Below are 27,881 nucleotides of genomic sequence, written 5' to 3' on the forward strand. Positions count from 1 at the left end.
TTGCAAATTTACGTAACTGTCACGTTCTGGAGTGATATGTCGCACGTTTTAACACTAAGTTTATAACGTGATAAGTTTGACTACTACATTCGGTCGAACAAAACAAATGGATTTCTTCTAGTTCGTGTCACTAACAGTTCTAGAAGTCGCTACTGTATGTGTGAATACTTTTTAAACACTTGGTCTTATTTTGTTGCACAGCATTACAAGAAGGGCAGCGTGGTTGCGTTGCTAGTAACTTTGATTTATAAGACATAAAACGCACTTTTCCAGTGACAGATGTCTGAGACGAAAAACCCCCCGAACAAAACAGACGTTGAAGCGAGACACTGATCACATTATAACTTGGAGTGTGTCACATCGTCAAACGTACCACTTTCCACTGAACGTGAAATTAATTTCGGTAGAACGTGTTACTTCAATTTGTAATGTTATATATTTTTTTCTGGTATGGCAGCAATACGTCACGACGGCAACGTTCTCTCGCAAAACTGTTGACTTTTTACGTGCGACGACTTGTTTCGCGTTTGGAGTCTATCTGGTCCAGCTGAGACGCCGTAGTGCGGTAGGCGTGGCCAAACCCGACTGTTGTGTTGTGGTCCAAATGAGCGACCAGAACCTCAAGAAGCACGTATTTTTTCAGCCGGGACTCACATCACGCGGACGCTACAACAACGTCCCCCACTAAGAGTGGCGGAGCGAGCGCTGAAGCGGGACGAAACAGGTAAAAGGTCGATTTTTTTTCTGTTTTGTTGGTCTTGTTTGATCATATTCGTTTGGTCATTATCGCCCGATAGCTAACATGCTAGCCAGCCCGGCCAGCGATTTGATAGCATGCTAGCTAGCGCTCGCTGCTGGCCGATACGTTGTCACTTGTGCTCGTTTGCCATCATTTTTGCGGCCTTCGGTGTTCTTTTGTCCGCCAAGTCGCGTTTTGCAAACGCTCGGCTCATCTAATGGCGGCGCACAGGCTAAAACTCCCATGACTGTATGACGTCGCCACTTTACCTGACGTCCCGCTTTTTCAGGAGGATCATCGGCAGCATCATCAGCGTCCCCATTAGCAGTCTCTACGAGCGAAAATGAGGCAAAGAGTTCAAAAGAGACAATGAAAGGTTCTGTGGGACAAACATAGACGTCACACACACAGATGACATGATTCACAAAATACAGTAAAACGTTGTCTCTCAAACATGCAAGTGTAGTGGTGCCTCGAGATACGAGTGCCTTGACTTCCGAGTCTTTCCAGACACAATAAGATAAGGTAAGATAAGAAGGCCTTTATTGATCCCACAGTGGGGCAATTTTCAGTGTTACAGCAGCAAAGATCACAGAGGTCACACAGGGACGGCGGCATAACGTAGCCATTAATGTATAACATTAACGGCAAACATTCAGGATCAAACCTATGTAAATATACGCAGTAACATGTGTATATACAATCCGTCACTTGTGAGCAGAATTTGTGCGCACTACAGATGTTGATATTTTATTTGATAATTTTCAACAGTTTTGAGCTTATTTTCTTCTTTGGTTTGGATTTTCACAAGCCTTGGGACTTACTGGGCTTACTTGGGGCCTCAGGGATCCAATTTCATGTGTAAGCGTGTGCTGCTCTGACAATCACATTCCCGGAATAGAGTCAGACCAAGAGCATTAGTCTATTTTCTCGCATAGAGTACATGACTTCTGTGATATCCTAACATCAAGTGCAAGAGTCACAAAGTCAACATTGCAAACATGCCCACCACGTGAGATGCATTTCTCAGCGCATGTCGAGTGCACTGAAAATGGTGAAGAAGTCAAAGCCGACAGGCGCGCTTTCCTGCTGTCCCGATGCAATCTTTTCCACCGGCCCAAACAAGCCTGTGAGGGTTATGAAATGTTTTCTAAATTTAACCGCTCACCAGTGGAGCTGCTCCAAGAGCGCGTTGATACGCTCGTGGTCGGATCGGGGCGGCGGGCGGCTGTTCGCGGGGTGTCGGTGGTCTCGTCTGCACCAGTTGGATTTGATATGATAGTTGAGGCGTGTTTCATTGTGGGCCGTATCGTTGACGGCGACAGCAGGAAAATGTCGAATTGCGCCAAAAATAACAGCTAGGCAAGTACTTTGCTTTGATTCAAATAAAAAATCTAATATTCCTCCCCACAAAAGAAAACAATTCTTGCTTTGGTTCGCATGAACCGTCTTCTTCTTTTTCTTTTTCTTCTTCTTTTTCTTTTTCTTTTTCTTTTTCTTCTTCTTCTTCTTCTTGTGCCAATGCTGATGTTTGATTGGCCGTGCCTTGTCTTACTCTTTGGTTGTAGAAGTGTGATGAAAGTGCTTTTGGAGCGTTTGCACGGGCGTGCGGCTCGCGGCCATCAGGCAAAGCCCAGGATGCCACTTGTGTGCGATGGGGCTTTTTCAATTTTGTTGTTGTTGCGTGTGTGTTCTTTCAGCGGTTGCGTGTGGCTGACTTCCCAGCAGACGGCATGAGCTCCAAAGGCGGCGGCACGGCGTTGAGCCGCCGCAACTACAGGCTGGCCTCGGACACGGACAAACCCAAGTCTACCGGTAAGGCTTCCCACCTTGGCGCCACATCTGCGGATTTTTTGCAAAACAGGCCGCCCGTTTTCACCCATTGCTCCCACGGTTAGCATGGAGGTGCTGCTCGTAACGCAATACAAAGAAGCGCAAAAATGGCCGCGCGCTGGCATTGCCGACTACGGATGGCTTCATTCTTCACAATAGAGTTTTCATCCGTTTGGTGCCTTTTGGGCGCATGCAAGACACCGCAAAGAACATTTCTGACTTGAGTCGAATGAAAAGAATGTCATGCCTAATGGTAAGCCTGTAAGTTGAAAGCACTGCAAATCATTTCTGGACGCGTTGCGCGTAACGCAACTGAGTGTGTGCTGAACTCCTGCCATTTGCTGAAAGGGCACACCCATTTGTGTGCCACTGAGACTGGCGGTCCGGGATTCAGTCATGCTTTGACATACGAGCGAGCGTTTGCCTCGTCGTCTTTTTTGCGGCTTTGATCAATGCGTTGTCGATTTAAATGGACAACACCAGCGCTGCGCGATGGCCGCGAATTCAATTCAAGCCGGTGGAGAGGTGGCAGCAGCACTTTGGCAAATAGTTGTTCCCAAAAGAGCCTTGAAGTTTTTTCTTGCCATTTCCAGCTGAGGTTTACTCTCAAACTGCACCCGAAGCAACGAGAACGGCGCCTCGTGTATACTATAAGACCCAGCCAGCTCGCTTAAATGCTACCATGAATAGAAAACGCCATGGATATGCTAATGGTTAGCACGCATGCACGGTTCCGATGTTCCCAACCCTTGAAGCAATGGATGTCCGAACGCAAACGGTGCAGCGACACTGGAAGACAGATAGCATGACGAGAAGAAGGAGTCTATTCTTGTCTCTTTGTGTCTGCGTGCCTGTAGCACAGTATTGCATCAAGACAATTGCTGGACAATAATGAACTTTTCTATTCACACTGCTCCCCGGTGGCCAAGGCGGGCATAGCAGAAGGACAAGCATGCGGAATTAGACTGCAGTAGGAAATCAAATAGTTGCTTGCTTGACCTTCTATTGGTTTTGGATGTCATTAGTCAAGTCCAATTTTGTAGAGCGCAAGGTTCTCTTCTTTAAAAAAACAAAACACATTCTTCCTTTTCGGGGGCAACGAATGCATTTGCATTCATTGCAGTGGGCAAAGTTGATTAGCGAGGCCAGGGGTGTCCAAACCCGGTCCTCGAGGTCCTGCCTGTTTTCCATCCATCCCAGCTGCAACGCACCTGTTTCAAGAGATCATGATCGTTATCGAGCGTCTTCAGAGCTTGCCGATGATCCGCTCATTTAAGTCAGGTGTGTTGCAGCAAGGAGAGCCGGAAAACGGGCAGGAAAGCGGCCCTTGAGGACCGGAGCTGGACACCCCTGGTCTAGAGTTACCAGCGTGGCCGTGGCATAAATTCAACTCGGATCTCAAGGCACCGCTTGCTGCTTCTCTTTTTTGTTGGCAAAGCAAAAAAAAAAAAAAAAAAAAATGGACTTTGCAACTTCCAATTTGTTTTGGGTCTCTTGTCAGGTATCGTCAACGAGAGGCTGCTCAGCGACTATTTGCGTCACGTCTTCCCTTCTGCCGAGCAGGCCGCCCTGCCGCCCTCCCTCAGGTTGTCCGTCCGTCTGCCCGTCCGTTTGTCCGTCTGTCTGCTGACTGGCCAGCTTTCTGCTTCTTCAACAACACAAGCGAGCGCAGTCAAACAATTCAGTCGCTCTAAATCCGAAGAAGAAAATCCAAACCTTTGGCACTAGTGCCAAAATGTTAGCTTGCAAAATAGTGAGCAAGAACTAATCGGCGTGTTTCTACGACATTTGGAAACGTGCCCAAATGGCCCGAGTCCAACCAGCAAACCGCATGACAAACCCACGACTTTTTTTCAAGTCAAAGATGCGTGACTGTGACGTCATCAGCGTATCGCAAGTGCAGCCGACATCCCTGCGTGAACAAAGCCAGAATTGGCCTTTGAGAACAGATGGAACCAAGAGCTGTTGGCTTAGCAAACAAAAGGCCTACTTTGATCTATTGATCTATTTTGTGGCTTTGGTCACGTGGCCGCCCAGCACCGCGATTTCGGTGAAAAAATGGCCGCCCCCCTGGCCGAGCTGGATCCCGACGACTGCGTTTTGCTGCTTCGCAAACGCAATTGATCACAACATCGGCTTTGGACGGGGGGGGGGGGTCAATGAACGAGCAGATGATTGCCAAGACCACTTTTGGCTAGACTTCCTCTGTTAGAAGGCAGTCTGGCGTGTTTTCCCACAATCCAAGTCAAATGGAGAATCAAGATGCATTTTTGGAACCTCCCTCTGCGCAACTGCGAATGTCACAGTCATACGACTTTGTCATGGAAAATAATGCCATGATGACTTTTTATCAATGTCGAATCCGCCACATTCGGCTTTGTTCTTGTCAATATAAGCGTCTTTATTTTGCGTGTGAATTTGTTATGGCAGCTGTGCGCCTTTCTCTCTGGAAGTTGGGCTGAGCTTTTGCTTCAGCTTTTTTTTTTTTTTTCAGCTTTTGAATGGGGTGATGGAATACTGGAGTGCAATAAGCTCAGCTGCTGCGCTTTGTATTACAGACACTACTATTTATAGACACACACACACACGTACGCGGTGCTCTCGAGCGTGCGTGCGTGCGTGCGTGTCGGCAGCATGGCATGTTGGTGCGCCTCGAGGCTTTGCGGGCCTCTCCAAATGTGCAATGTCAATAAAGTTGCTCACGATACTTGTTGGTCTTCTTCCCCTTTGGCCGGCCGACTCGCCGGCTCCCCCTGGTGTTCAGGAAGCCTTTGGCCTTCCAGGGTCTGGACGCTCACCTGGAAACCTTGTTGTGTGAAGGCCAAACGGCTGACGACAGCTCAGGTACGTCAGCACGTCACGCCCGTTGGCATCAAAACAAAAAGACTTTGACCACTTCTTCAAACATTTGATTGTGGTCAAGAACAAATATGGCCAGACCAATATGCGATTTCTTTTGGGGAGTTCCGACACGTCGGACGGCAACCGATCAGTCGCTCAAGATAGGAAATGGGAACACTGAGATGTCCCGCGCGTGAACGGATGGCAGCGGTTCTTGTAAAAGGCCAAACGGGTGTCGAAAGCCGACCTCATGAAAAGAAGCAGGTCGGCTTACCGAGCTACGCCGTCAACTTGTAATCCTTTCGGCTCATCACGCAACCCGTTCTCGGCGTCAATTGGATCATAGACGCGTTGGCGATGCGCCGTCATCAAGGCCGTTCAGCAATCGGCTTGTGGTGTAAAAGGAAACAAAAGTCTTGAACTTTTTCTTGTCCAAAAGGTACTTTTTGGGGGTGGTTAAACAAAAGTCCCCAATTGACGACGATGATGTTGTTTTAGCTTCTTGTTGCCGTCCAAAGTAGCCGTGGCCTCTTGAGCGAAATGTGCGCCAACGTTTGCCACCTCGTCCCGCAGAGCGTGAGGTCGAAGGTCGTCTGGGTCCTCAGCCGGTGGTCCTGGACCACACCGGCGGCTTCGAGGGCCTCCTCTTTGTGGACGACGACCTGCTGGGGGTAGGGCGCCTTCCCTTTTCACAAGCGGCATAGTCGGCCGCCTTGACCTTTTGCCTGCCGCGCCCCCTGCAGGTGATCGGCCACAGCAACTTCAGCTCCATCCGGGCCACCACCTGCGTTTACAAAGGTGAGCGCGGGCCCCCGGGCCGGGCCGGGCCGGGCGCACCCGACTTGGCCCGCATTTGCTCTGCAACCACATTTGGAAAAGTACACAAGTAGAGGATGCATTTTTTTTGCTGCAATCTCAAGTTTGTTTGTGCTAGAAAGATCAAACGTTGCTTTTGTCCAAAAGACACGTTTTGGTGAGCCAAAAGCATGGCCCTTTTTTGTGGCACGGCTTTCTTTTGACCTTTGACCTTGGCCCGCAGGCAAGTGGTCGTACGAGGTGCTGATCTCGTCGCAGGGTCTGATGCAGATCGGCTGGTGCACGCTCAACTGCCGCTTCAATCAGGAGGTGAGCGCCGCCGCCGCCGCCGCCGCCGCCGCCCCTCTGCGCTCACTAACAGCTGTCGCCCGTCTGCCAGGAGGGCGTGGGCGACACCCCCGACTCGTACGCCTACGACGGGAACCGAGTGCGCAAGTGGAATGTGGTCACCACCAACTACGGCAAGGTGAGCGAGCGCCCCCGCGGCGGCGGCGGCGTCGCCGGCGGCGTTGACGCGGCCGTTTTGTTTGTGCGCCGGCAGTCGTGGGCGGCGGGCGACATCGTCAGCTGTCTGATCGACCTGGACGACGCCACCATCGCCTTCTGCCTGTAAGTGGCACGCGCTCTTCACGCCAAGTAGGCCTGGCGCTAGCCAACGGTTTTTGAAGCACTTATTCCAGCCAATAATCAATTTACTATCATTTGCATGAAAGTGTCTCACAAAGCACTTTTTCCCCCGGATGACTTTATTAACCAATTGTTGTCGTTTATTTGCTTTACTACAAAAGGCAACAACAATTGCACAATAATACCACGCGAGAGGGATAAATGTTGCTCTCACCCAATTTTTCAAAAATGGATCCAGTTTGGTTGTTGATTTCCAAAGTAAAAGCAGATGTTTGCAAATGTCTTATTTTGAAAAGCTCAAATGACCGGTCTGCTTTCGCGAAAGCCTGCAAAAGTCCGAGAATAATTTGAAATCAGAGCATTTGGACAATTTGAAGTGAAATCACGAGCAAACCGTTCTTACATTGTTTTGGATTCATTTGATAATGGTTGAGTTTGCCGATTCAATTTGGACACCAAGCTAACAGTTGCCACTTTGGTGCTAGGAGGTTTTGCGCACACGTTCCGGCATCCAAAAGATCCACACTCTTGTTTGTGGTGTGTTTCGGTGCTCCCGCCAAGCTTTTGCGGTCCGGACATGTCCAAGTTGTTTTCGACGCGGTTTTCTGCAATCCAAATGGGACATTTGACGTATTTGTTGCAGACCTAAAAAGCCAAATGCGCACTTGTGGGAAGTTGGCGGCCACGCTAGTCCAAAGTTGTTGTTTTTTTCGAATCAAAAGGTGAGAAAGGGGTGTGGTCAAAGTTGCGTCATAAGGTGTGGCTTGCGTGTGCCCAGGAACGGCCAGTCGCTGGGTACGGCGTTCGGCGACATCAAGACGGGTCCCGGCGTGGCCTACTTCCCCGCCATCAGCCTTTCCTTCAAGGAGTCTGTGGCCTTCAACTTCGGCAGCAGGCCGCTCAGATATCCTCCCGCCGCCGCCGCCGCCGCCTTTTTCCTGCTTTGTCCGGCCGGGCCGCTGCCTTTGTCCTTGACTTGCCGGCGCTCACGTACCCGTGCGAGGGCTACCTGCCCCTGCAGGACCCGCCCGCCGCCGACCTGCTCAAGGCTCACAAGCTGCTGGGCTTCGTCAAGAACGTGCTGTCGGCGCGCATCGACGTGCAGGTCGCTGGCAAAAGCGCCGCCCACGCGCCGACCGCTCTGCGCGCCACGCGCCAACTCAAGAGTGCGCGTCTGTGTGTGTGTGTGCTGGCGAGTGGGGCTTTGTGCGTGCGTGCGTAGGAGGAGCGCGTGGTGGAGACGGATTGTTCGGCGTGGAGGCTTGACGGCGAGGCGACCGTCCTGATCACGCTGGCGCACATCTTCAACCACTTTGCTCCTCTGATGGTGAGCGAGCGCGTCTTTCATCGCCTTTGCGCTCACGCCTTGTCGGCCCGTGTCGGCGAACGCCCGCGTGTGTTGGTGCGCAGTGTAAAGTGTACCTGGTGGAGGACGTGCTGATGAACTTCCTGCTGGGCATCCTGGAGGGCGGCGGTTCGGTGGACGAGCATCCGCTCATCCAGCAGCTGCTGGACCTCTTCTGGCTGCTCATGGAGGTAAACGCACGCCGGCGCTCGCAAGGCCGCCGTCTCATCGCGGCTCATCTGCAGGACTACGAGGTCAACGAGTGTCTGAAGCAGCTGATGATGTCGCTGCTGAGGGCGTACCGCTTCTCCCCCATCATCCCCGACCTGGGCTTCCAGGTACCCCGCGGCTGCTGAGTGTGCGCGCCTGCGTACGCCGCTTCGCCTTTTGGTTCTCGCCGTTTTTCATTTGGGACCTCAACTTGGCCATTTTCTCGCGATTTTGCTTCCTTCTAAGTCAGACCGGTCAAGAAATGTCCATTTGGACATGAACCAGCTGCACTCCAACCGTCAGGAAACTCCCAATATTGTTCAAATGTGTCGTCGGGTTCTTCCGAGTGGCCAGAAAAAAAAGAGAGAGGCCAGCCCAGCACAAGGCAAGTCAAGAGCCGCGTCGCGTCAGAAATGAACGTGAGCCAGCGACTGTGAAAAGACAAATAAATTCGTCGATGGCAGTGATGGAGTCAAAAGACGCCGATGACCGGGAAGCAAGGGTAGTCGTCGCGACTAACTACTTTAGCTTTGCGCAACGACAATTTCCAAGGCAGGATTGTACCTTTGGATTCTGGTTGAGGGAAGCCGTTTTGAGTTGAAAAGAAAAACGCCGCTCACGTTCGTTTCCGAATGCAGCCTGGAATCAGCAGCTCGGTTCTTTTAAAACTCACATTTCGGAAGTCTAACAAGTGCTTAGAAGGGTGGCAACTGTGTGCGTGGGGGCAGAGGTGTAAATCAACTTCACCCCCCCCCCCCCCCCCAAGTCACTGGGCGGCTTTTGCCTGTTGCGCCTCCTTTTCGCAACGCTAAATGAAGGACCGCTGCATATGCGGAATGTGTGTGTTGCCCTTTCAGATCCACTACCTTCGTCTGACCACGGCCATTCTGCGTCACGAGAAGTCCCGGAAGTACTTGCTCAACAACGTCCTATATCCTTGCGCGCCCACATGCTGGCGCCTGTCTCACGCACACGTGCGCGGGGACTCACAGTTGGTGCGTGTTCCTTAGCGCGAGCGCACGTTTGACGTCTTGCGCTCGGTGGTGTTCTTCTACATCAAGACTCCGCTGCGGGTGAAGGAGGCGGGGCTCGAGGAGCTGATCCCCACCACCTGGTGGCCCACGCACTTTGACAAGGAGGTGCGCGCGTGACCCCCGGCCAACGCTCACAAAGCGCCCCCCGTACACGTGCCTGAGCCCGTTTGTCTTCTTGCCCGCCAGGGAAAAGACGAGCGCGAGCCCAAAGACGAGAGTTCGGACGAGCGTCTGCGGCGGCGAGCGTACGAGCGAGGATGCCAGCGGCTGAAAAAAAGAATCGAAGGTGGGACACGCCCAAGTGTTTTTTGCTAGTGCGTTCCAAAGCTGGCTTGAAGCCGTCCTCCGCCCAAAGTGCGCGAGGCCGCTTGCAACGCGCCGCCAGCCAGCGACCCGCTACCTACCGGTCCGCAGGCCATCTGGAAGATTCGCATCGATCACGCTCAATAGCGGTCCGGTCAGCGCTGCCGTCCGTCCCGTCCCTTGCCGATACGTTGTTTGTGACGGGGACCCGGACGTCAGCGCGCGTCGTCGGTCGGGCCGGTCGACCGCACACTTGCTCTCCGTAACGTAGGAGACGAGAGAAGTCACCGAAGTTGACCGGCCGATTGGTTTGAGCGCGCTCCTTCACCTGTTCGTGCTGAGCGGCTCCGCCTCCTCCTCCAGCCAAAAGGCCGTCCACAGCCGTCTCGCTCGCTCGCTCGCTCGCTCATTGTGGAGCGGGAAAGTCACCAAACGGAGCAGCTTGGACAACGGCTCGGCTCGGCTCGGCTCAGCGGCTGTGCGTTTGTGTGTGCGATCGCCTAAAAAGTGCTCTTTTGTCTCCCTCTAGTGGTGGAAGAGTTGCAGGTGCAGATCCTCCGGCTGCTGCTCAACAACAAAGACAAGAGCACAGTACGTGCCTGTCTCGTTTGTTTGCTCGGAACAACAATTGTCTTGATCACATCCAAAATGGTCCGATTGCAGCACTTGTACTTGTTTGCTTTCACTACAGTGAGCAGAGGGCAGGAATTTCAAGTGACACTTGACTTTTCAAAACCCGCTATTAATTTCAGCAATATGCGAGAATATATGTTCTATCACGTCATGTATGTATTTTTTAATCTAGCGGTAGGTGGGCTAATCTCTAATTGTGTAAAATGGGGCGCGCCATCTTTGTGCCACGGGTACCCGAAGGCGACAAAGTGAGCAAACGTAGTTCCTCCACATCAGGACTGCGGCATGTGGAACAAATGCTATCGGCTTACTTTGTCACGCGAGGGAATACGACAAGTGGTTTGTGTTCACATTTTACTCATACCTCTGCTGAAGAAATCGCCGGTCGGCTTGCGACGCGCGCTCCCTCGGAAGCGCCGTAGTCCATCCTACGGCGCTTCACAATGCGCGCACTTCCAGCTTAGGTCGTTGCATTCTATTAGCTTACCACAAATCATTTCAAAAAATGAAGTCGCTGGAGGGCTTGGAAAACACAGCTGACTTCTCAACACCGTGCTTTCGTAAACTAGCGCGTCTTTGTCGGCAGCCGTGTTGTTAGTGCAAGCTGTGCGTGCCAGCTCAGCTTTCAACCGAAGAAGTTGCTCCCAAAAAGCAATGGCATCAAACCAAGTTGCCGCAACGTCAATGAATGGCACAGTGGCGGTGTTGCTTATTTGGATTGACGGACGGACGGACGGACGGATGGATGGACGGCCGTCCATTCAACATTTGCTGACTTTTTCGTCCCCTTTTGACTCTGCTTAGGGCGAAGCATCTCGTTACATCTTCCTCAACAAGTTCCGCAAGTTCCTGCAAGAGAACGCCAGCAACCGAGGGGTGAGAGTCAGCGAAGCGAGCGCGAGAGCCGGCGCGAGAGCCGGCGCGAGAGCCGGCGCCTGCCTCCAAGCGTTCACGCCGCAACAGACGGCGGCAATGAGTCACACGGCGCCTTTCACGTCGCTTACAGCCTCATTCCAAATTGGAGGAGATTCCTTTTTGTCTGTCCAAGTGAAAAGTTTGTTGCGTCCAGCGCTAGAAAATGCCAAATGTGGCATCCAATTTCTGCACAATTGAGGTCGCCTTGTCCAATTTGGAAAAGGCTGTAACACAATCCGATGTGGAAAGGAGGGAGTTGCTGCCGATGTTGTCCGCTGGTGTATGCTAACAACATAACATGAGCGCTGTGCTGTGCGTGTGCGTAGCATCCCACGGCCCTGTGCCCCCCCGAGTACATGCTGTGCTTCCTGCACCGCCTGATCACGGCCGTGCGCGCCTGCTGGGACGAAAGCTGCAAGAAGAGTCCGGGCGGCGTCGGCAGTGACGGTACGAAAAGCAAAAAGAAACCTTTAAGATGCTTTCAGACTCGCAAAAGACGGCGGCACGTCGGCGCCGCGAACGTCGTTAGCTCACTGAAGGGCGCCTGCCTCCGCTCCAGGCGGCCCAGGCTAGGTAGACGCTGTGCTTGTCTCCCCGAGTAAGGCTGAAAATGAACACGTAACAAGCACATCCACACACTCGCCGCACAAGTGGCAGCCAGCTCCGCGCTTTCTTTCGCTGACGTCCCTCAGCGTCCCTCGGCAGGCTGGGCCCAATCGCGGTCAGGCGCACGGCAGCGTTGAAAGTGACCCCGAGTGGACAAAAGTAACGGCTGCGCCTCACGTGCGTATCGCGGATTGGTCTTGCTGCGTCATGACGCAAAAGCAATTTCAATCCCACGACTCGAATAAGCACTGGTCGTGGATAGAATGGAGTGTAAAAATCCGCACAGGGAAGGAGGAGGAGCACTAAGAGCTTAGTCTGAAGAAGCGACACGAGGCGGTGCCCGCCGACTGCCGACGAACATCCTTTGCTGCTCTGACTTTCGTCTCGCTTCTTGTCGTCCGCCGGTGGTCGGCTTGGGTCTCCAGCGGCGTTTGTGCCGCCGCAGCTCTTCTACAACGGGAAGGTGGACTACTTTGACCTGCAGCGGCTGGGCGGGCTGCTGTCGCACCTCAAGAAGACGCTCAAAGGTCAGTCGGGGGCAAAATGGCACAGCCGCCTCACAACGGAAGACGACTTTGTCGGGGGCAAACGTGCGTGAACCGCATGAAAGCGGACACGTTTGTTGATGTCCCCCGCGATTGGCCGGCGACCAGCGGGGGCTTGATTTTTGTCACTTTCCCTCCCGAGCTGGCTAACGAGCGCTGAGCCGATTGAAGGCGATGAAGGCCCACCTTGTGCTCCCGCCCGCAGACGACCTGGCGAGTAAGGCCAACGTCATCATCGACCCCGCCGAGATCCAAGCGGCGTCCATGGACGACCTGGACGAGGACGACGAGAGCCAAGCGGCGCAGGTTGGTCTTCGTCTTGGCTTGAGCAACGCCGTCCGGGGGCGGGGCGGGGCCGGGCCGGGCCGGGCTCTGCCTCTGCCTCTGCCTCTGCCCTGCCCCTGCCCTGCCCATCCAATGCAACTGGGGCCAAATTCAAACCTTGCCTGTCGGCAAGAGGGAGAATGTTGCAATGTTAAGTGAACAAGTTTGGCCCTGAAAAAAAATCCGCTTTTTGTTGCCATTCGCATTTCAAGTTTACTCCAAAACTAAACATGAATGCACTTTGTGTATTTCAGTACATGGCCAGCCTAATGCTAACACTAATCAACAACTATGTTGCAGCGCTTGAATCAACAGGTTGGACCCAAACGCTTCGCTAACACATGTAGACAAGAGTTCTCAACAGTCACATGTTACGTCAGTGTGAAGCGCTTTGACTGCCTTAAAGGGGGGAAAATCAAATCGGATTAATATTGCATTGGTGGAATATGAGTCAATCAGCAAAATCCACCCCTTTGTAGCCGTCTCACGGGGCGGGGCGGCCATTTTGTCACTTGCTGCCGCCTGAAAATGACATCACAGATGCTCAGCTAACGACCAATCACGGCTGACCTGTTTTCTGAAGCTGAGCCGTAATTGGTCGCTATCTGAGCAGTTGTGATGTCATTTTCAGGTTTAATGATGTCAAAGTCGGTTTAATGATGTCATTGTTGCAAGGACACGATTACGAAGTGCTTTTTTTTTTAAACCGGACTCCACATTCTAACAATTTGGATTGTTTTTTGGGGAAGGTGAGAATGTGTTGATGGCATTTGAATTTATTCAGTGAGGAAAGGTGATTTGGGAAACAAGCGTTATGAGCTCTGGGCGTTTTTTTAATTTTTTTTTTTTTTTTTTTTTATCATCTCAAGGCAACACCAACTTCTTCCTATAATAATAATGTGGCTCTGTTGAACAAACGAGCAACTGTATTGGTGCGGGGACTATATTTGCTTTTGCCATTTTGTGAAGTTGAGCTGCTGCTTTTTTTGACCCCCCACCCGTCCCCCAGAGGCCGGCGGGGGCGTCGGCGGGCGGCGCACCGGCTCGGCCCGGCTGGCTGAGCTCGCCCACCCTGGGCCGCGCCAACCGCTTCCTCAGCACCGCCGCCGTCAGCCTCATGACCCCCAGGCGACCTCTGGGCCAACCCGAGAAGGTCAAAGTGCGCGCCCTGGCCATGGAGCAGCGCACCGAGGAGGACAGTAAGTCATCCGGGGCAAGAAGGACTTTCCGGTGCCTCGCCATTTTCTCGCCACCTTGCAGGAAAACGTCATGGAAATGCGGCGCGAGCGGCCAATCGGTGGCTTGCCCGCGGGCAAATGTGCCAAACGCGGTCGTCCTTCCCGTCAACGCTGCGCTCTTTGTGTCTCTTCGCTCAAGTCGAAGGTAGCCACGGCAACGACGGCCTGTTGCTGGGGAGACCCGTCGACCAATCGCATCAGCCCGTGGCCGACAAATCGCTCCTGGAGATCACCGACGGGATCGTCATGATGTACAACCTCAGCGTACATCAGCAGCTGGGAAAGGTGTGCCCGCTCTCGTCGGCTGCGGCGTCATCAAGTCTTTATTTATTCTTGATTTACCCGGATGTGCACGCACGCACGCACGCACGGACGGACGGACGGACGTCTTGCATTGTTGTTGCGCTTGCTGGCAAACGCGCATTGTTTGTGCGATGCGCCGTTTGTGCAGATGGTGGTGGTGGCCGACGACGTCCACGAGTACGCGGCGGCCCTCAAAGACACGGACGAGAAGATCGCCCGATGCCCGCCGAGAGTAAGTGTGTCGCCCCGCGTTTGCCTTTGCCGCCGTCCTTCTCCATTTGTGGTGTGGCTTGCCGCCGCAGAGGTCGGACATCTTGGAGGAACTCCACAAGAGCCAGAAGGTCTTTGCCGAGAAGTTGAATCACCTCAGCCGGAGGCTGGCCTGGATCAACGCCACCATCTACTCCAAGGTGGGTCCCCGCCCAGCCGCGCACGAGACGCGCCTCACCGCCGTTGCGCGCGCAGGACAAGATGCTGGACGTGTACTGGCTGGTGCGCGTGTGCATCGGCACCATCGAGCGCGCCGACCGCACGGGCTCGCTGTTCGCCTTCACGCCCGAGTTCTACCTCAACGTGGCCATGTACGCCTACAACGCGCTCAAGAACTACTTCAGTCCCGCCAGCAGCATGGACCAGCTGCCAGGTGAGCCACGGGCGCTCGCTCGCTCGCTCGCTTCATACGATAGACTCCTGCCTGGCCCCGGCCGGCGGCCGTCTTGCGTTGCCGCTGTGACTGCCCACACTTGTGGCCGACAGCGCTTTTGTCAGGCCGGGATCCCCCCATGGAGTCACGGGGGCCTCCACATTTCAGAGAAGAAGATCTCCGTATGGCCACTCGTGACTGACGGAGCTTCGCTTGACATTTGCCAGCAAATTTGTTTCTCGATGGGCTTTGCTTTCATTTCATTGTTGACGGTTCTGACAACGTGATGCAGGCCAATCTTTGAGTAGCACCGACATCGCATTCTGAGCGCCGAAAGTGCATTTCCAGCTTGACCCCGACTTGTCGGTACCAGCGCATGCTGCCCACGCGCTGTGGCCTTCTTGCTGTCAAATCAATGTATTCGGGTTAGGTCCGCTTAGGGGGAGGCGACGCAAGATGGCCGCCGCCGGCTTCACCTGACGCCAAAGCCTCGACAGGCCATCACAGATGCGTCGGTGGCGCACGCGCTTTGGCTCAGCCTGACCCGCCGACCTGACTTTGTCGTCCCCGCAGGCTACGAAGAAACGTTGACTCAGCTGGCGGCCATTCTCGCCAAACACTTTGCGGACCCACGCATCGTTGGAACAGGTCACGCACGCACGCACGCACGCACACCGTTTTTGATGTTTGTCCTCCCAAGAGTTGTGGGTAAGGGGATGTCAATTAACTTTGGCGCAAAGATGGGCTACTCCCCCGGACGGCTCGCCACGCCTTGTTGGGGCACAAAGACAAATACTGGACAGGTCGCCGGTCAATCAAGCACTTTTTGTTTGCCTGGCGACTCCTCCTTTCAAAGTGGACTCCAAACACACGCACGCACCTCTTCTGCACCCGACTGCTTTCTGTTCGGGTCTTTTGATTGCACTGCTTCTTTGAATGAGCTCGTACGCTGGGCGCCCTGAAAGGCGCCTCGGAATGAAATGAGTCGATGAAACTCCTCCCCTCACTCCAACATAGTTGCGCGGCCACAAGATGGCGCCCCAGCAATATTTGTACAGCAACCAAATGTGAAACCGATGGCGACGGCGCTTTTGTCCCGTAGACATCAAAGATGCGCTGATGCAGGCGCTGGCCAGCTACGTCTGCTACCCGCAGTCGCTCAGGGCGGTGGAGAGGATCCCCGAGGACCAGTGAGTGGCGCGCGCCGCCTCGCGCGCCGCCATCGGCCGTTTTGCTAGCGTGCGCTTGTGCTTTCAGGCGCGTGGCCATGATGAGGAACCTGCTGGCCCCTTACGAGCAGAGACCCTGGGCGCAGACCAACTGGATCCTGGTCCGGCTCTGGCGGGTGAGGCGCGCGCTTCCTGCCTGCCTGCCTGCCTGCCTGCCTGCCTGCCTGCCTGCCTGCCTGCCTGCCTGCCCGCCTGCCTGCCTTCCTTACTTCCCCCCTTCCTTCCTTCCTTCCTTCCTTCCTGCCTTCCTTCCCCCCTTCCTTCCTTCCTTCCCCCCTTCCAAGTGTTGTCCAGCTTTGTTCAAGGCGGCCGGATGAAACCAAATGTGGTGGCTGGGTTGGGCTTGGTTGTGGCTTCCGCCACCTAGTGGAAGATCATGGAAGTGTCATGTTGCTCACAATGGGTCATTTTTGCCCTTAGGTGAAGCCGCTCGGAAGTGACATTTGGCGTGTGCGTGTGTTGCAGGGCTGCGGTTTTGGCTACAGGTACACGCGCCTGCCGCACCTCCTCAAGACCAAACCCGAGGACGCCAACCTGCCCAGCCTGCAGAGTAGGTGACCCGTCCGTCTCCTCGCAGCGCTACGCGCCAGGCGTCCGTCGCCTCGTCAGCGTGCGGCCGCGCGCCAAGTCGGCTGACGAAGCAACAGAACACGCGCGGGCGTTTCCCACTTTGAATGTCAGCAGGGGAGTGGGCGGGTGTGAGTTTGATTCGCATCGTTCAAGTGGCCATCTTTGATTTAGTGGCGTGATGTTTGTGACCCATTTCTGTCCCACAAGCTCACACGTCGTCGTGGTCTTTTTTCTTTTTCTTTTTTTGGGGATGTATTTTGTTTGCATGCGGATGAAGGGGATTTGACCGTTGCGAGTTTCCAGCGTAAGTTCTCTTTGATTTCTACGTATGTTATTGTATTTGTTTCTTTTTTATTTCATGTCATAGCCACAGTGAGTTGGATTGAACTACATTTCTTATTTTTTTTGTTTTCCAGAAAAAGGTTAGATTTTATTGATTGAAGTTTCCCGAATGATTTTTCCAGCCTTCCTTTTTTTTTTAATTTAGATTCTAAATCCTCCTTTTGTTTAGTTCCTACTTTTATTTGAATTTAACTTCCAGAATCGACTTTTCCTGTCCATCCTGCAGTTTTTTCTTTTCTTTGACTTTTTTTTGTTTTGTTCCTGGGTGACTGTGTTTATCCCCCCCGCCCCACCGTGTCCATCCCCTCCCATCATCATCATCATCATCGTGGTCGTCATGCTCTGCTCTGGGAGGATGTGAGGACGTTTGCTCGCTTAGACGCGCCGGCCGCTCGATTGAGTTGGCGCGCTTCCCCGGTTGCGTGCGTGTGTTTCCCGCCTCGTTTGCCGTCACGTGACCCGTGAGCTGCGATTGGTCTCCAGAGCCGTGTCCGTCGCTGCTGCTCCAGAGACACATGGCCCGGCTGCTGAGCGCCGACAAAGACATGGCCGCCTCCTTCCTCAACAGCGTCCTCAATCAGCTCAACTGGGCCTTCTCCGAGTTCATCGGCATGATTCAGGAGGTAGCGGCCGCTCGCCCCGCCTCGGCCACGCAAAGACGCAGCCCACTTCCACGTCTCGTCCTTTCTGCAGATCCAGCAGGCGGCCGAGCGTCCGGAGAGGAACTTTGTGGACACGCGTCAGCTGAAGGTCAGTGCGCGCCGTAGTGCCAAAGCGCCGTAGCGTGACCAGAATAGCAACGCAGCAATCGTATGAGGCCGTGCGGCCTAATTCCACACGCTAGCGCGGCGCCCCATGACTGACAGAAGTCGCCCCACTCCCCCGCCCCCCGCCCGCCTCTGTACGTGCAGCGTTTTTGTCAGCGTTATTATCGAGCACTTTCAAACAAACGCTGCTGGAAAGGTCGTCCGAATCAATCACACAATAACAAAGACAGTGAAGACAGTCAATACATAAGACAAATGACTAGTTCCAGCCAATGACTTAATCAAGCGCACGGAATGGAATCATCCGAATGGGCGGGCGGCGAGTGACGGCGAGTGACGGCGTTGCAGGTGTGCGCCACCTGCTTCGACCTGTCCGTCAGCCTGCTGAGGGTTCTGGAGATGACCGTCACGCTGGTCCCGGAGATCTTCTTGGACTGGTCCCGTCCGTCCGCCGAGCTGCTGCTGCGCCGCCTGGCTCAGGTGCGCCCGGCGCCTGCCCGCCACCCCCGTGCTGCCATTTGGCCCGAGTTGTTGACACGCGCTTGCGGTGCGCCCGCCGCAGTTGCTGAATCAGGTGTTAAATCGGGTGACGGCCGAGAAGAACCTCTTTGACCGCGTGGTCAACTTGCGCCTGCCAGGTACGCGCGTAAAACAAGCCGGCGCGCCGCCCGTCCGTCTTCCTTGACTGATGTTGCCGTTGCGTCTTTTGAGGTCTGGAGAGCGTGGACCACTACCCCATCCTGGTGGCCGTCACCGGCATCCTCGTTCGGCTTCTTGTGGATGGCGACCGGCACGGGTGAGTCGTGCTGCTGCTGCTGCTGCTGCTGCTGCTGCTGCTGCTGCTGCTTCTTCTTCTTCTTCTTGCTTTTTTCTTTTTGGTGTTCATTTACACTCACAACGCACCTCGGGCCTCGTGCACTTCACACATCAAGGACAGGAAGAAAGACACAGAAGCCAAACTGCTAAGCTAGCATGACGTACATGTCGAGGTGAAACCGCCCCATAAGTGACGGACGGGCGAGGCGGTCCGCTTGGGGCCAGCCGGAAGCGCCAACTTTAAAGGGCAAAATAAGAGGCGACGTAACAAGCGCGTGCAGAGCGTGTGTCAGCGAAACTCACGGCGCACAGCTACGTGGGACAGGACAGAATTGAGGACGTCGGCCTCCGGGACGGGCCCGTACAAAATCTCAAACGAGGTCTCCTCGATTAGCGCCACAAGCAGTAGGAATAGCGGATAGAAGAAACGGACGAGACGTTTGCACATTGCGCTCATTGGAAACGTGAAGGATCTCATCCGATCCACGGACGATGTTCTTTTGGGCTTGGCCAAATCCGGTGCTGAGTTTGGACTCTCTGATGAACGTGATCCCATCCCAGCCTTGGAGCTGAAAACAGAAGGGCTAAAGGCTACCTGGCGCTATTTTGGAAAGGTGCAACACTTGCCTTCAGGCCGCACCGTTACTTGCCATCGATACAACGCGCTAACCGATATCGATCAACTGTCGCGCTTCGAGACCAACGGTCGTGTGGTGCAATTGGACAGTACGCGTCCTTCGCCTGATCCTCGGACATCGTAACTGTCGGACGTTTGGCCAAATTGTTGTGGAGGTGAAGTTGTGTCGCTTGGCAGCTCTGCGCGCGTGTGCATCCGCGCGGCTGTCGGCCGTTGCCGTGGCGCCGCGACGGGATGCAGGAAACGGAATGATTGCAGCATTAGCGCTTCGGCATTAGCGTTGTAGCTTGCTGACAATCATAATGACATCGGGCGGTCACGGCAGGAAGTGAGCGCCGTTTTAGGAGGTGATCTCTCTCTCTCTCTCTCTCTCTCTCTCACTCACACACACGCACGCACTCAATGACAACGTTTTGTCGTGTACACTTTCCTTTTGCTTTTTTATTCCACATTTACAGACATGAGTGTCCTTTTAAGGAGCGTGAACCCTGTTGATTTGGAATCATACAAGGTGTGTGTACTTTTTCAAGAGAGAAGCAGCAGCATCTGTTTGTTTGGGTTTCCCCCCCCACCGTCGGACAAACTTGTTGTCTCTCCTCCTGTCTGCTGCTGTTGTGTAGACTAGAATGTGTACTTGGCTGATGAGCTTGATGATGTCACGTGTGTGCGTGCCAGCGGGTTTGCGCCCGCCTCCAGTGAAAGAAAGGTCGAGCAAATGGCGGTCGCAGAGTGCTGCGTGATGGGAAGCGCCTTAATGGAGGCCGCGTGCGTTTTATGGGGGGCAAAGTGCACAAGCAAGACGGAGGCAAAATAGAGTGGAATGGAGTCTGCAGCAAACGTGACGCTCTCTCGTCTGAAACGTTGCCTTTGATACGTGTGTTGAGCGTCCATTAGTGGTGTGCGCCTTTGGCTTTCCATCCAGGAGTCTCCTTTGGATCCCGTCACGCGGCCTCCGCATCGACGGATTCGTCAGTCGCGACGTGGCAACGTTTTGCCGAACGGCCGCTACGGGGCCAAGTTGCACCAAGTCGAGGCATCAGAAGGAGCGCGCCGACTTGGCCCGACAAGTTGACGTGAATGGCACAAACGGAGCTGACGGACGCCAGCCGCAAGCCTCCTCGGCCTCGCTTTTACCCAGCGGGAGCGGTGGATCGGAGCAACGTGAAGAGATTTGCCCAAAATGCGCTTGAATTGGCCACTTGAATTTGCGGCCCCCGATTGTTCCTCAAATGTTGTCTAAAAGTAGTGATTTGGGGACCTGGGACCGAGTAGAGGAGTTGCACTCGTTCAGTTCCGGGCGGCGGGCCCTTCCGCTGGCGCTGGCGCTCGCGGCTCTGTGGCGAGAGGTGAACGAGTGCGTCTGCGGCCCTCGCGTGGCCGCGTCGTCACGTTCGGGCCGAGCGGGACGCTCGCCGGCCGATCGCTGGCATTGATTTTCGCTCTGCGGGCAGGATCCTTTTTCAGCATGGAGCCCCATTGACGCCGGCCCGTCCGCAAGGCTTCCCTCCTCACAGAGAACAAGAAGCGTGATCGATAGTCTGGTTCAGCTTTTCTTTTTTTCCCCGCGGCAACGACGGCAGACCAGTGGTACTTTGCACTTATTGACGAACGATCCACAAGCCCCGAGCGCTCGCGTGGCATTTCTCGGGAATGGATTCCGCTCTCGGCCCGCCTTGGACTCTGACTAAGGTCGACCGGGCGGGCGCCGGCCTTTTCCAAGCTGCAGTAACTCGAGCCGGCTCCCGTGATGGTGTCACTCACCAATTACAAGGAAGCCCTAGATGTCGGATGTCCGGGATGTCCGGCAAGCAAAGCAACAACAGCAAAAGCGCGCGACCACCAACAACACAATGAAAAACGAGTCACAAGAAAATGGACCATTCAAACAAAACAAAGTTAGACATGCTACTGGATGGCAGCAAACGGGCAAGCGCACGCACGCGCGCCGTTATATATGTACGCCAAATGTCATCGACTGAGGAAAAGCAAGGTGGAATGTGGCAGATGATTAGTGGAAAGGAAATGAGGAGGCGTCGTGTCGTCAACGCTGCGCTGCCGTTTTTGCGTGGAAGACGCCAAGTCAGCCACGGCCGTCGGCCGTTGCCGTCGGCCGTTGCCGTCGGCCGATGGCGGGACGGCTGGGCCCTGGCGAGGCTGCTGGCGCCTTTCCCCTCCGCTCCTGTTGCCATGGAAACAAAGCAACCAAGACAACGATGCGGCATGATGAGCCGGCGCCCCAACTTTGGAGCCTCATCAATGAGGACAAGTTGAAGGCTCGCTTTGACACGCCGGGCCGCGTCTTCCCTTCTATAGGCCCATGTGGATTCTTGAGGCCAATACCGAGTCTCCCATGCGGCAGGAAAACAAATCAAAGAAGCAAATGAGCTGGTAATGAAAATCTCAACAATAACTTATTATATCGAGTAAAACAACTTCTTTTGTTCTCTGAACGCTTAGATGGTTTCACAGCAACTTTTGGGGTGCGCAACACAAAAAGGCGGCGGTTGTCCTTCTGCAGCAGATGTGGGAGATGTCACTCCGGCGAGAGGACAAACCGCGCGGCGCGAAGGCCAAACGCACCGGCGCTTTCACCAGAAATGACAAATATTTCCTTGGCTAAACTGGCGGCCGATAACATGTTTTTGGAAAGGGCCTGAAATTGGCAAATGGCTCGGGCGCTATTTGCAATCGGGTTGTCACCTCGAGCCATGATTACGTGAGCAACCCACAACACGGTCCAGGGGATGGGCGGCGGCGGCGGCGGCTTGCCACGCCACGCCACGCCACGCTACGCTAGGCTGACTTTTCCAGAGAGGCTCCATACTTTGGAGCTTGCTCTTCACTGTGCTAAGCTCGATTATTTGAATTGCTTTGCCATCAGCTAAGATGGGCAAATCTAAGCTATAAGCTAGTGAAATAACCAGAAGGGATGTTGCTTGGGAGCACTTTATTAGGCACAGAGCGAGGCGGCAAGTGGAGGTAGTAGAGCGAGGCCGGGCCGAGCATGCGGTGAGTGCAGAGAAAACATTTGCAGGCTAAACCTCCCGAGATGTTTTATTGATGTTGTTCCGCTCATCCTCGCCGGAACATTTGCCAATCAAAAGCCAAGCGGGCAGGACCGCCGTCTATTTTGAGCCCGGCCGATGGGACGCTCGCTCCGTGCGCGGCGGCATCAAGGCATCTGCAGCAAACGTTCTTCAAGGTACACGCGGGCTTGAAAGGTTTCATTGGTGAGCGCGAAAAAAAGCCACGCCGCCCAAGCTGCTTGGTGACCGTCTTTGGCGTTTTAGCTTGTCGTCCATCCGCTCACAGTGCGACCGGGCCTTGGCTGACTCAAAGTCATTTGGAAGGCAAAGCAAAGGTGCCGGACGGGGGCCGTTGGTGCGGGTGGGCGGCGGCGGCGGCGGCGGGGTGCAGAGGACGGGGGGAGGCAGGCAAGGCGAGGCAGCCCCCTCGCTAGGGCCGCACGAGGGCCGCGCCGGGGAAGGCCGCGTCGCCCGGCCCCGCGTGCCCCGGAGCCACCCCGAGCCGCCCGTTGCGCTGCTCTCGGACCGGCTCCAGAAAGACCACGTGTCTGTTGGTACTGACCTTGCGGGCCGGGCCCTCGGCGGGCGGGGCGGGGCCGAGGACGGGGGACCGGGCGCTCTCCGGCCCGGCCTCGTTGGCCACGGGGGCGGCCCCCTTGTTGCAGGGGGGGCAGCGGCACGGTGTCAGGTACAGGTACATGAGGACCAGGATCAGGCTGACCACGCAGCCCAGCAGGGTGGTGAAGCCGGTGTTGAAGGAGTCGCGGTCCCGCTCGCCGCGGCGCGTCACCACCGTCACGTTGACTTCCTGCGTCTGGTTGCGCCGGCCCAGCGCGTCGCGGGCCACGCACCAGTAGACCCCGGAGTCCTCCGCTCGGGCCGCCGCGATCTCCAGGCTCCCGTTGGCGAACATCTTGAGCGAGCCGTTGTTGCCGGGCGGCGCCACGTACTCCTGGCGCGGGGAGACCCAGAAGAAGGTGACGTGCCGCCCGCTCAGCGCGGCGCCGCAGTGGAGCAGCGCCGGCCGACCGGCGCTCACCGCCACGTCGCGCGACGGCGGCGCCGCCGCCAGCGTGGCGTCGCACGGTTGGGGGAAGTCGGGGAGGAAGCGCGCCGACAGCCCCCGCGCCCCGTACATCAGGCAGGTGTAGTCCCGCCGGAATTCCGTCACCGACGGGTAGCCTCGCAGCTCCCAGAGGCGGAACATTCGGTACGTGGCGCAGTCGCACACCAGCGGGTTGGCGTGAAGGTAGAGCCCCCGCTGCAGCCGCGCCGGCAGGCCGGCGAGCTTCTCCACGGGCAGCCGGGGAAGGCGGTTGCGCGACAGGTCCAGCAAGAGCAGCTCGGGGTGCTCTCGCACGGACGAGAAGGGAAAGTCGGCCAGTCGGTTGTGGCTGAGGTAGAGCCTCCGCAGGGCGCCCAGCCCCGCCACGGCGTTGCGCTCCACCTTCACCAGGAGGTTGTCGAAGAGCAGCAGCTCCTCCAGGCCGGGGAGGTCCCGGAAGGAGGCCGCCTCCACGCTGCGCAGCTTGTTGGACGACAGGTCCAGGTGTCGCAGCAGCGCCCCGGAGGAGTTGCGGAAGGCGCCCGGCAGGATGGCCGTCAGCCGGTTGTGCGCCAGGCGCACGGTGCGCAGCCGCGCCGGCCCCTCGAAGCTGCCCCCCCGCAGCGCCGGCAGACGGTTGTGGCTCAGGTCCAAAGCCAGCGCCCAGGCGGGCACGGCCGACGGCGGCCGCTCCAGGCCCAGCCCGGCGCAGCTCAGGATGTCGGCCGCGCGCAGGCAGCCGCCCTCGCGGGGGGCGTCGCCGGCCCCGACCGGCCGCGTCTGCTGGAGGAGGCCCAGCGCGACCAGCGCCCAACTCCAGGTGGCCGCCGCCGCCGCCGCGCCCGCTCCCGCGCCCCAAAGGAGAGCCCGCATCGCGCCCCGCTCCGACCGCTTCCGCTCACCACAAAATGCTTTCCGCCTCCATCATCTTTTCTCCTCGGCTCCGCCGGGCGCGGTCCCAACCTTCGCAAGCGCGCGCCGCCGCCGCCGCCGCCGCCCCGAGCTTCCCGGGAAAAGGGGCCGTCAGCTGCTGGACCAGACGCTCGCAACGTCCTCCATCCGCAAGATTGCCGCAAATCGTACCGCCGGGCTCGTCTGCGCGCCGCAAGAGGGGGAAAAAAAAAGACGCTCGGGCTCAAATGCAAATCGACAACAAACGCAAAATGGCACAAGACGACGGCCACGGCCGACACACGCGCACAAACGCAAGCGCACGCACGCACGCCGACCCGCAAAAAGCCACAGTCACACTCAGTGAAAGACATTTTTCAGTTTGAAGAGGGACAGAAAGGACAAGTTTTGCGCACGCACACGCACACACAGTCAAGCGCGTGTTTGCGGGCCTCACTCACATGGCTCGTCGCGTCGGCCGAGCGTCCGGCAGCTTTCTTTGCTTTTGCCGTCCTTTGCCTCCCGTCGGCTTCCCGGCTGGGCTCGACTCGGGCGCGCCGTTTCCTGCCGAGCGGGCGTCTCTTCTTGCGGGGGCGGGGGGGGGCGTCCTCTGGCCGAGCCGCGCCTCCTGGGCGTCACCGCGGCCGATGTGTGGCTTTTCATCCCGCGGGCGCCTCCCCCCGGCTGGGCTGGCCTGGCCTTTCTCTGGAAGCTCCTCCCCCTCCCTCCCCGCCCGCGCTCTCTTCCTCCTTTTCTTTCTCCCCTTTGTCTAGTTTTCCCTCTGGCTTCTCAGCCGGCAGCGCCACACGCAAGCGCATTGACACACGCGCGTACGCATCGCCGATGCACACAGCGCAGTGCCAGAAGCGCTCGTCGCTAACGGGAAGTGAAAGGGTGACGTCACGGCGAGGCGCTGACGACTTTTGTTTTGCCAGGACGTGCCGCGCGGCGTGCGTGCTGCTGTCGGACCCGTGCTTCCAGCTTCGCTCCATCCAGCACCTTCTGGGCGAGGGCGGCGAGCCGGCGACGCCCGCCTCTTCCTCCTCCGCCACGCCGGCTCCGCCCCTTCCCGCCGGCCCGTCGGAGCGCAAACATTTCTCCCTCAGCGCATGTGAGTGGCGCGCAGCTCGTTGCCCTGCCGTCTTGCGGCCACGCTAGCGTGTCCGTTTGCTTTGCTTTTGCAGACAGCGACTACATCAGCGTGGAGGAGAAGCTGAAGGTGGAAAGCATGCTGGCCTTCCTCGCCAGAGAATCGCAGAAGGCGGCGACCAGCGCGCAGGTTGTCCGCCGCCATATGGCCGACTGCAAAGAGATCCCAGCTCTGAGCTGACGTTTGCGCCGAAGGCCGACAGAGAAGCATTACTCGTCCTCCGCGTCATAAGCCAAACAACTGTTCAAAGAAAGGCCCGACCGGCTCAATGCTAATTGGCATATGAGGCCCCACTGGCGTCCCGCTACTTAGCGTGTATGTTGTAGCGCCCCAAGCGACACGCACAACACGGGCGACTCGGCGACAACATAGCGGTACTCGGTTGGAAGTCGTTTATCCTCTGCGTAGAATGACTCGTATTAGCGCCGTACTGATGAGCTCAGACGGGGAGTTAGGATGTCATTCCGAGTCGCACTTACAGGGGAAATCAATCCAAACTTTTGTCTTTTCTTTTTTTTCAAGAGTATGTCGACCGGTTAGCGCGTCCGCCTCACAGTTCAGAGGCGGTGGCTTCGATCCCGGCTCCGGCCTCCCTGTGTGTGAAGAGTTTGCATGTTTTCCCCGTGCCTGCCTGCGTGGGTCGGTTTCCTCCCGCATTCCAAAAACATGCACGGTAGGTAGGTTGATTGGACACTCTAAAGTGCCCCTCGGTGTGATTGCGAGTGCGGATGTTTGTTTGTCCCCGTGTGCCCTGCGATTGGCCGGCAACCAATTCGGGGTGTGCCCCGCCTACTGCCCGACCGGAAACGGATGGGATCGGAGAATGGATGGATGTTCCCAGGATGTTGCTGGAACAGCAATTTGGATTCATATTGCGCTTGTGCAATGTGAGTTTGGCAACAAAATGCACCTGTTTTGAGCTATCTCCGGGGGGCGGCCGTCGTCTCACATCGCAGATGCTCAGGGCCCAGATAAGGACCAATCGTAGCTCAGCTTCAGAAAACAGGTGAGCCGTGATTGGTCCTTACCTGAGCGGTTGTGACGTCATGTATTTTCCGTCGAGAGAAGTGACAAAATGGCCGGCCCTCCCCCCCAGAGAGGGCTAAAAAGCCGCTGCATTTTGCTGCTTAGCTCATATTTCAGCGTCATCATATCACCTCGTTTCAACAAGTGTTTTTGTTGAAAACAAAGACTTGTAACGTGAACGGGAAGCGCGGCCCCCCGCTCGTGTCCAGACGCCCTTGTGGCGATTTTGCGCAAGCCCGGCCAAGGTTTGCCAAGCCGAGAATCGCATCGCACCTCATCCCGTCGCTACTCGCGCAGTACCAAAGCGGCATCCCAAAAGACGATGGGCCGGCACGCCTACGTTTGGGCGTGCGGACCTTTCCTCGCTCCCCAAATGGCGGCGCGGCGCCCCAAAGACGTGACAACAGCGACTGCCAAACCGCACGTTTGCCTTGGAGCCAAACGTGATACGCCCTGGTTTTTCAATGCTATTTTGAGCAAAAAAAAACAAAACAAAAAAAAAGGTTTAAATGTGTATTTTCACGGAAACATTTGCTTCAGTATCTCGCCCAAGGATAACTGGACATGGTCACCAACCATGGCCGGGGATCGAACCCACAACCGCCCCGGTTGGGAAACGCTGAGCCACGCCGCATGAAAAAAGTGCAAATGACAAATTTTGATGTCTTGCAGCCGGCCAGCGAGGACGACCTTTGCCCCATCTGCTACGCGCACTCCATTTCGGCCGTCTTTCAGCCCTGCTCGCACAAGTCCTGCAAGTCAGTCGCACGCACAGCGACGCGCACACCTCACCGATTGTTGAGCGCGCGGATTGGTCGAGCCCAGCTCGATCCTTCCGGGCGCTCCTCCCGGATGCCGGCTCGGCGCGCCGGCAGTTGAGCCCTTCTCGCCCTGTGTTGTTTTCAGGGCGTGCATCAATCAGCATCTGATGAACAACAAGGACTGTTTCTTCTGCAAGGCCACCATCACGGCAGTGGACGACTACTGCAAGCCGCCCGCCTCCTCCTAGCAACCGCGCACGCGTGCGTCCCTTTCCAGCCTTTCTGATGCATTGTGAGGATTGTTTCCCCTTGTTGATGGAACCATTGTTACACGTCGTGGAATTAAATCATTCATCACAAAGAACAAAGTGTTGTTCTTCCGTTGACCTTATCAAAACATGCATGTGTTGGATCAGGAAATACACTCCAGAATAGTTGTGTGCAAGTGTGTGTGTGTGTGTGTGTGTTTGACACGCACACACGGGAAGAGGAAATCCAATCCCATAGGCTCTCACAAGTGCGGTATTACCTACACGTGCGTGTGTGAAGGTGACCTCTCAAGGAAAGCAGACACCAGCCTCTTGTCCGTTGGCAAAGGTGCATCGATAAACCCCCAAAATAACAGCAGCAGGAAGCCTCTCCTTTTTCATCTTGTCATGATTACAC

At 55.8% G+C, this 27,881-nt stretch overlaps 2 protein-coding genes across 6 annotated transcripts; one reads left to right on the plus strand and one right to left on the minus strand.

The window, feature by feature from the left end:
* The first annotated feature begins 554 nt into the window (after nucleotides 1-554).
* Nucleotides 555-27,587, plus strand: rnf123 (ring finger protein 123). Of its 5 annotated transcripts, none has more exons than XR_015088057.1 (40): nucleotides 555-724; nucleotides 2,440-2,554; nucleotides 4,074-4,158; nucleotides 5,337-5,416; nucleotides 5,987-6,084; nucleotides 6,157-6,211; nucleotides 6,453-6,538; nucleotides 6,609-6,695; nucleotides 6,771-6,838; nucleotides 7,635-7,760; nucleotides 7,847-7,961; nucleotides 8,079-8,183; nucleotides 8,267-8,392; nucleotides 8,447-8,539; nucleotides 9,269-9,342; nucleotides 9,433-9,550; nucleotides 9,632-9,731; nucleotides 10,278-10,339; nucleotides 11,186-11,257; nucleotides 11,623-11,743; nucleotides 12,328-12,429; nucleotides 12,653-12,753; nucleotides 13,781-13,970; nucleotides 14,149-14,294; nucleotides 14,461-14,544; nucleotides 14,615-14,722; nucleotides 14,778-14,955; nucleotides 15,529-15,603; nucleotides 16,058-16,145; nucleotides 16,213-16,300; nucleotides 16,650-16,734; nucleotides 17,580-17,719; nucleotides 17,790-17,846; nucleotides 18,212-18,343; nucleotides 18,426-18,501; nucleotides 18,575-18,659; nucleotides 25,214-25,389; nucleotides 25,463-25,557; nucleotides 25,951-27,212; nucleotides 27,361-27,432. XR_015088057.1 is itself a non-coding variant. In XM_086039908.1 (40 exons), exons 2-40 carry the CDS (start codon nucleotides 2,473-2,475, stop codon nucleotides 27,461-27,463), a joined length of 3,948 nt encoding a protein of 1,315 aa, XP_085896034.1. In that variant the 5' UTR covers nucleotides 555-724; nucleotides 2,440-2,472; the 3' UTR covers nucleotides 27,464-27,587. The 5 variants fall into 5 exon arrangements, 2 of the variants coding, with proteins under 2 accessions (XP_085896034.1, XP_085896035.1); XR_015088058.1 differs by lacking the exon at nucleotides 27,361-27,432 and having other exon boundaries at nucleotides 25,951-26,101; nucleotides 27,127-27,212; XM_086039908.1 differs by having other exon boundaries at nucleotides 27,127-27,212; nucleotides 27,361-27,587.
* Nucleotides 22,249-25,022, minus strand: amigo3 (adhesion molecule with Ig-like domain 3). Its single transcript, XM_086039910.1, has 2 exons — nucleotides 24,740-25,022; nucleotides 22,249-24,482 (listed from the first exon to the last, which is right to left on the minus strand). Exon 2 carries the CDS (start codon nucleotides 24,258-24,260, stop codon nucleotides 22,773-22,775), a length of 1,488 nt encoding a protein of 495 aa, XP_085896036.1. The 5' UTR covers nucleotides 24,261-24,482; nucleotides 24,740-25,022; the 3' UTR covers nucleotides 22,249-22,772.
* Nucleotides 27,588-27,881: the final 294 nt, after the last annotated feature.

The sequence above is a fragment of the Filicampus tigris genome, chromosome 9 (assembly GCF_054856515.1).
Source record: "Filicampus tigris isolate MCC_2025a chromosome 9, RoL_Ftig_1.0, whole genome shotgun sequence".
Lineage (NCBI taxonomy): Eukaryota > Metazoa > Chordata > Actinopteri > Syngnathiformes > Syngnathidae > Filicampus > Filicampus tigris.

Coding starts and splice junctions, on each gene's coding strand:
- rnf123 (XM_086039908.1), top strand. CDS start 2,473: ATGAGCTCCAAAGGCGGCGGCACGGCGTTGAGCCGCCGCAACTACAGG. Junction 10,340..11,185: donor ACAACAAAGACAAGAGCACA/GTACGTGCCTGT, acceptor GACTCTGCTTAG/GGCGAAGCATCTCGTTACAT. Junction 12,430..12,652: donor CCTCAAGAAGACGCTCAAAG/GTCAGTCGGGGG, acceptor TCCCGCCCGCAG/ACGACCTGGCGAGTAAGGCC.
- amigo3 (XM_086039910.1), bottom strand. CDS start 24,260: ATGCGGGCTCTCCTTTGGGGCGCGGGAGCGGGCGCGGCGGCGGCGGCG.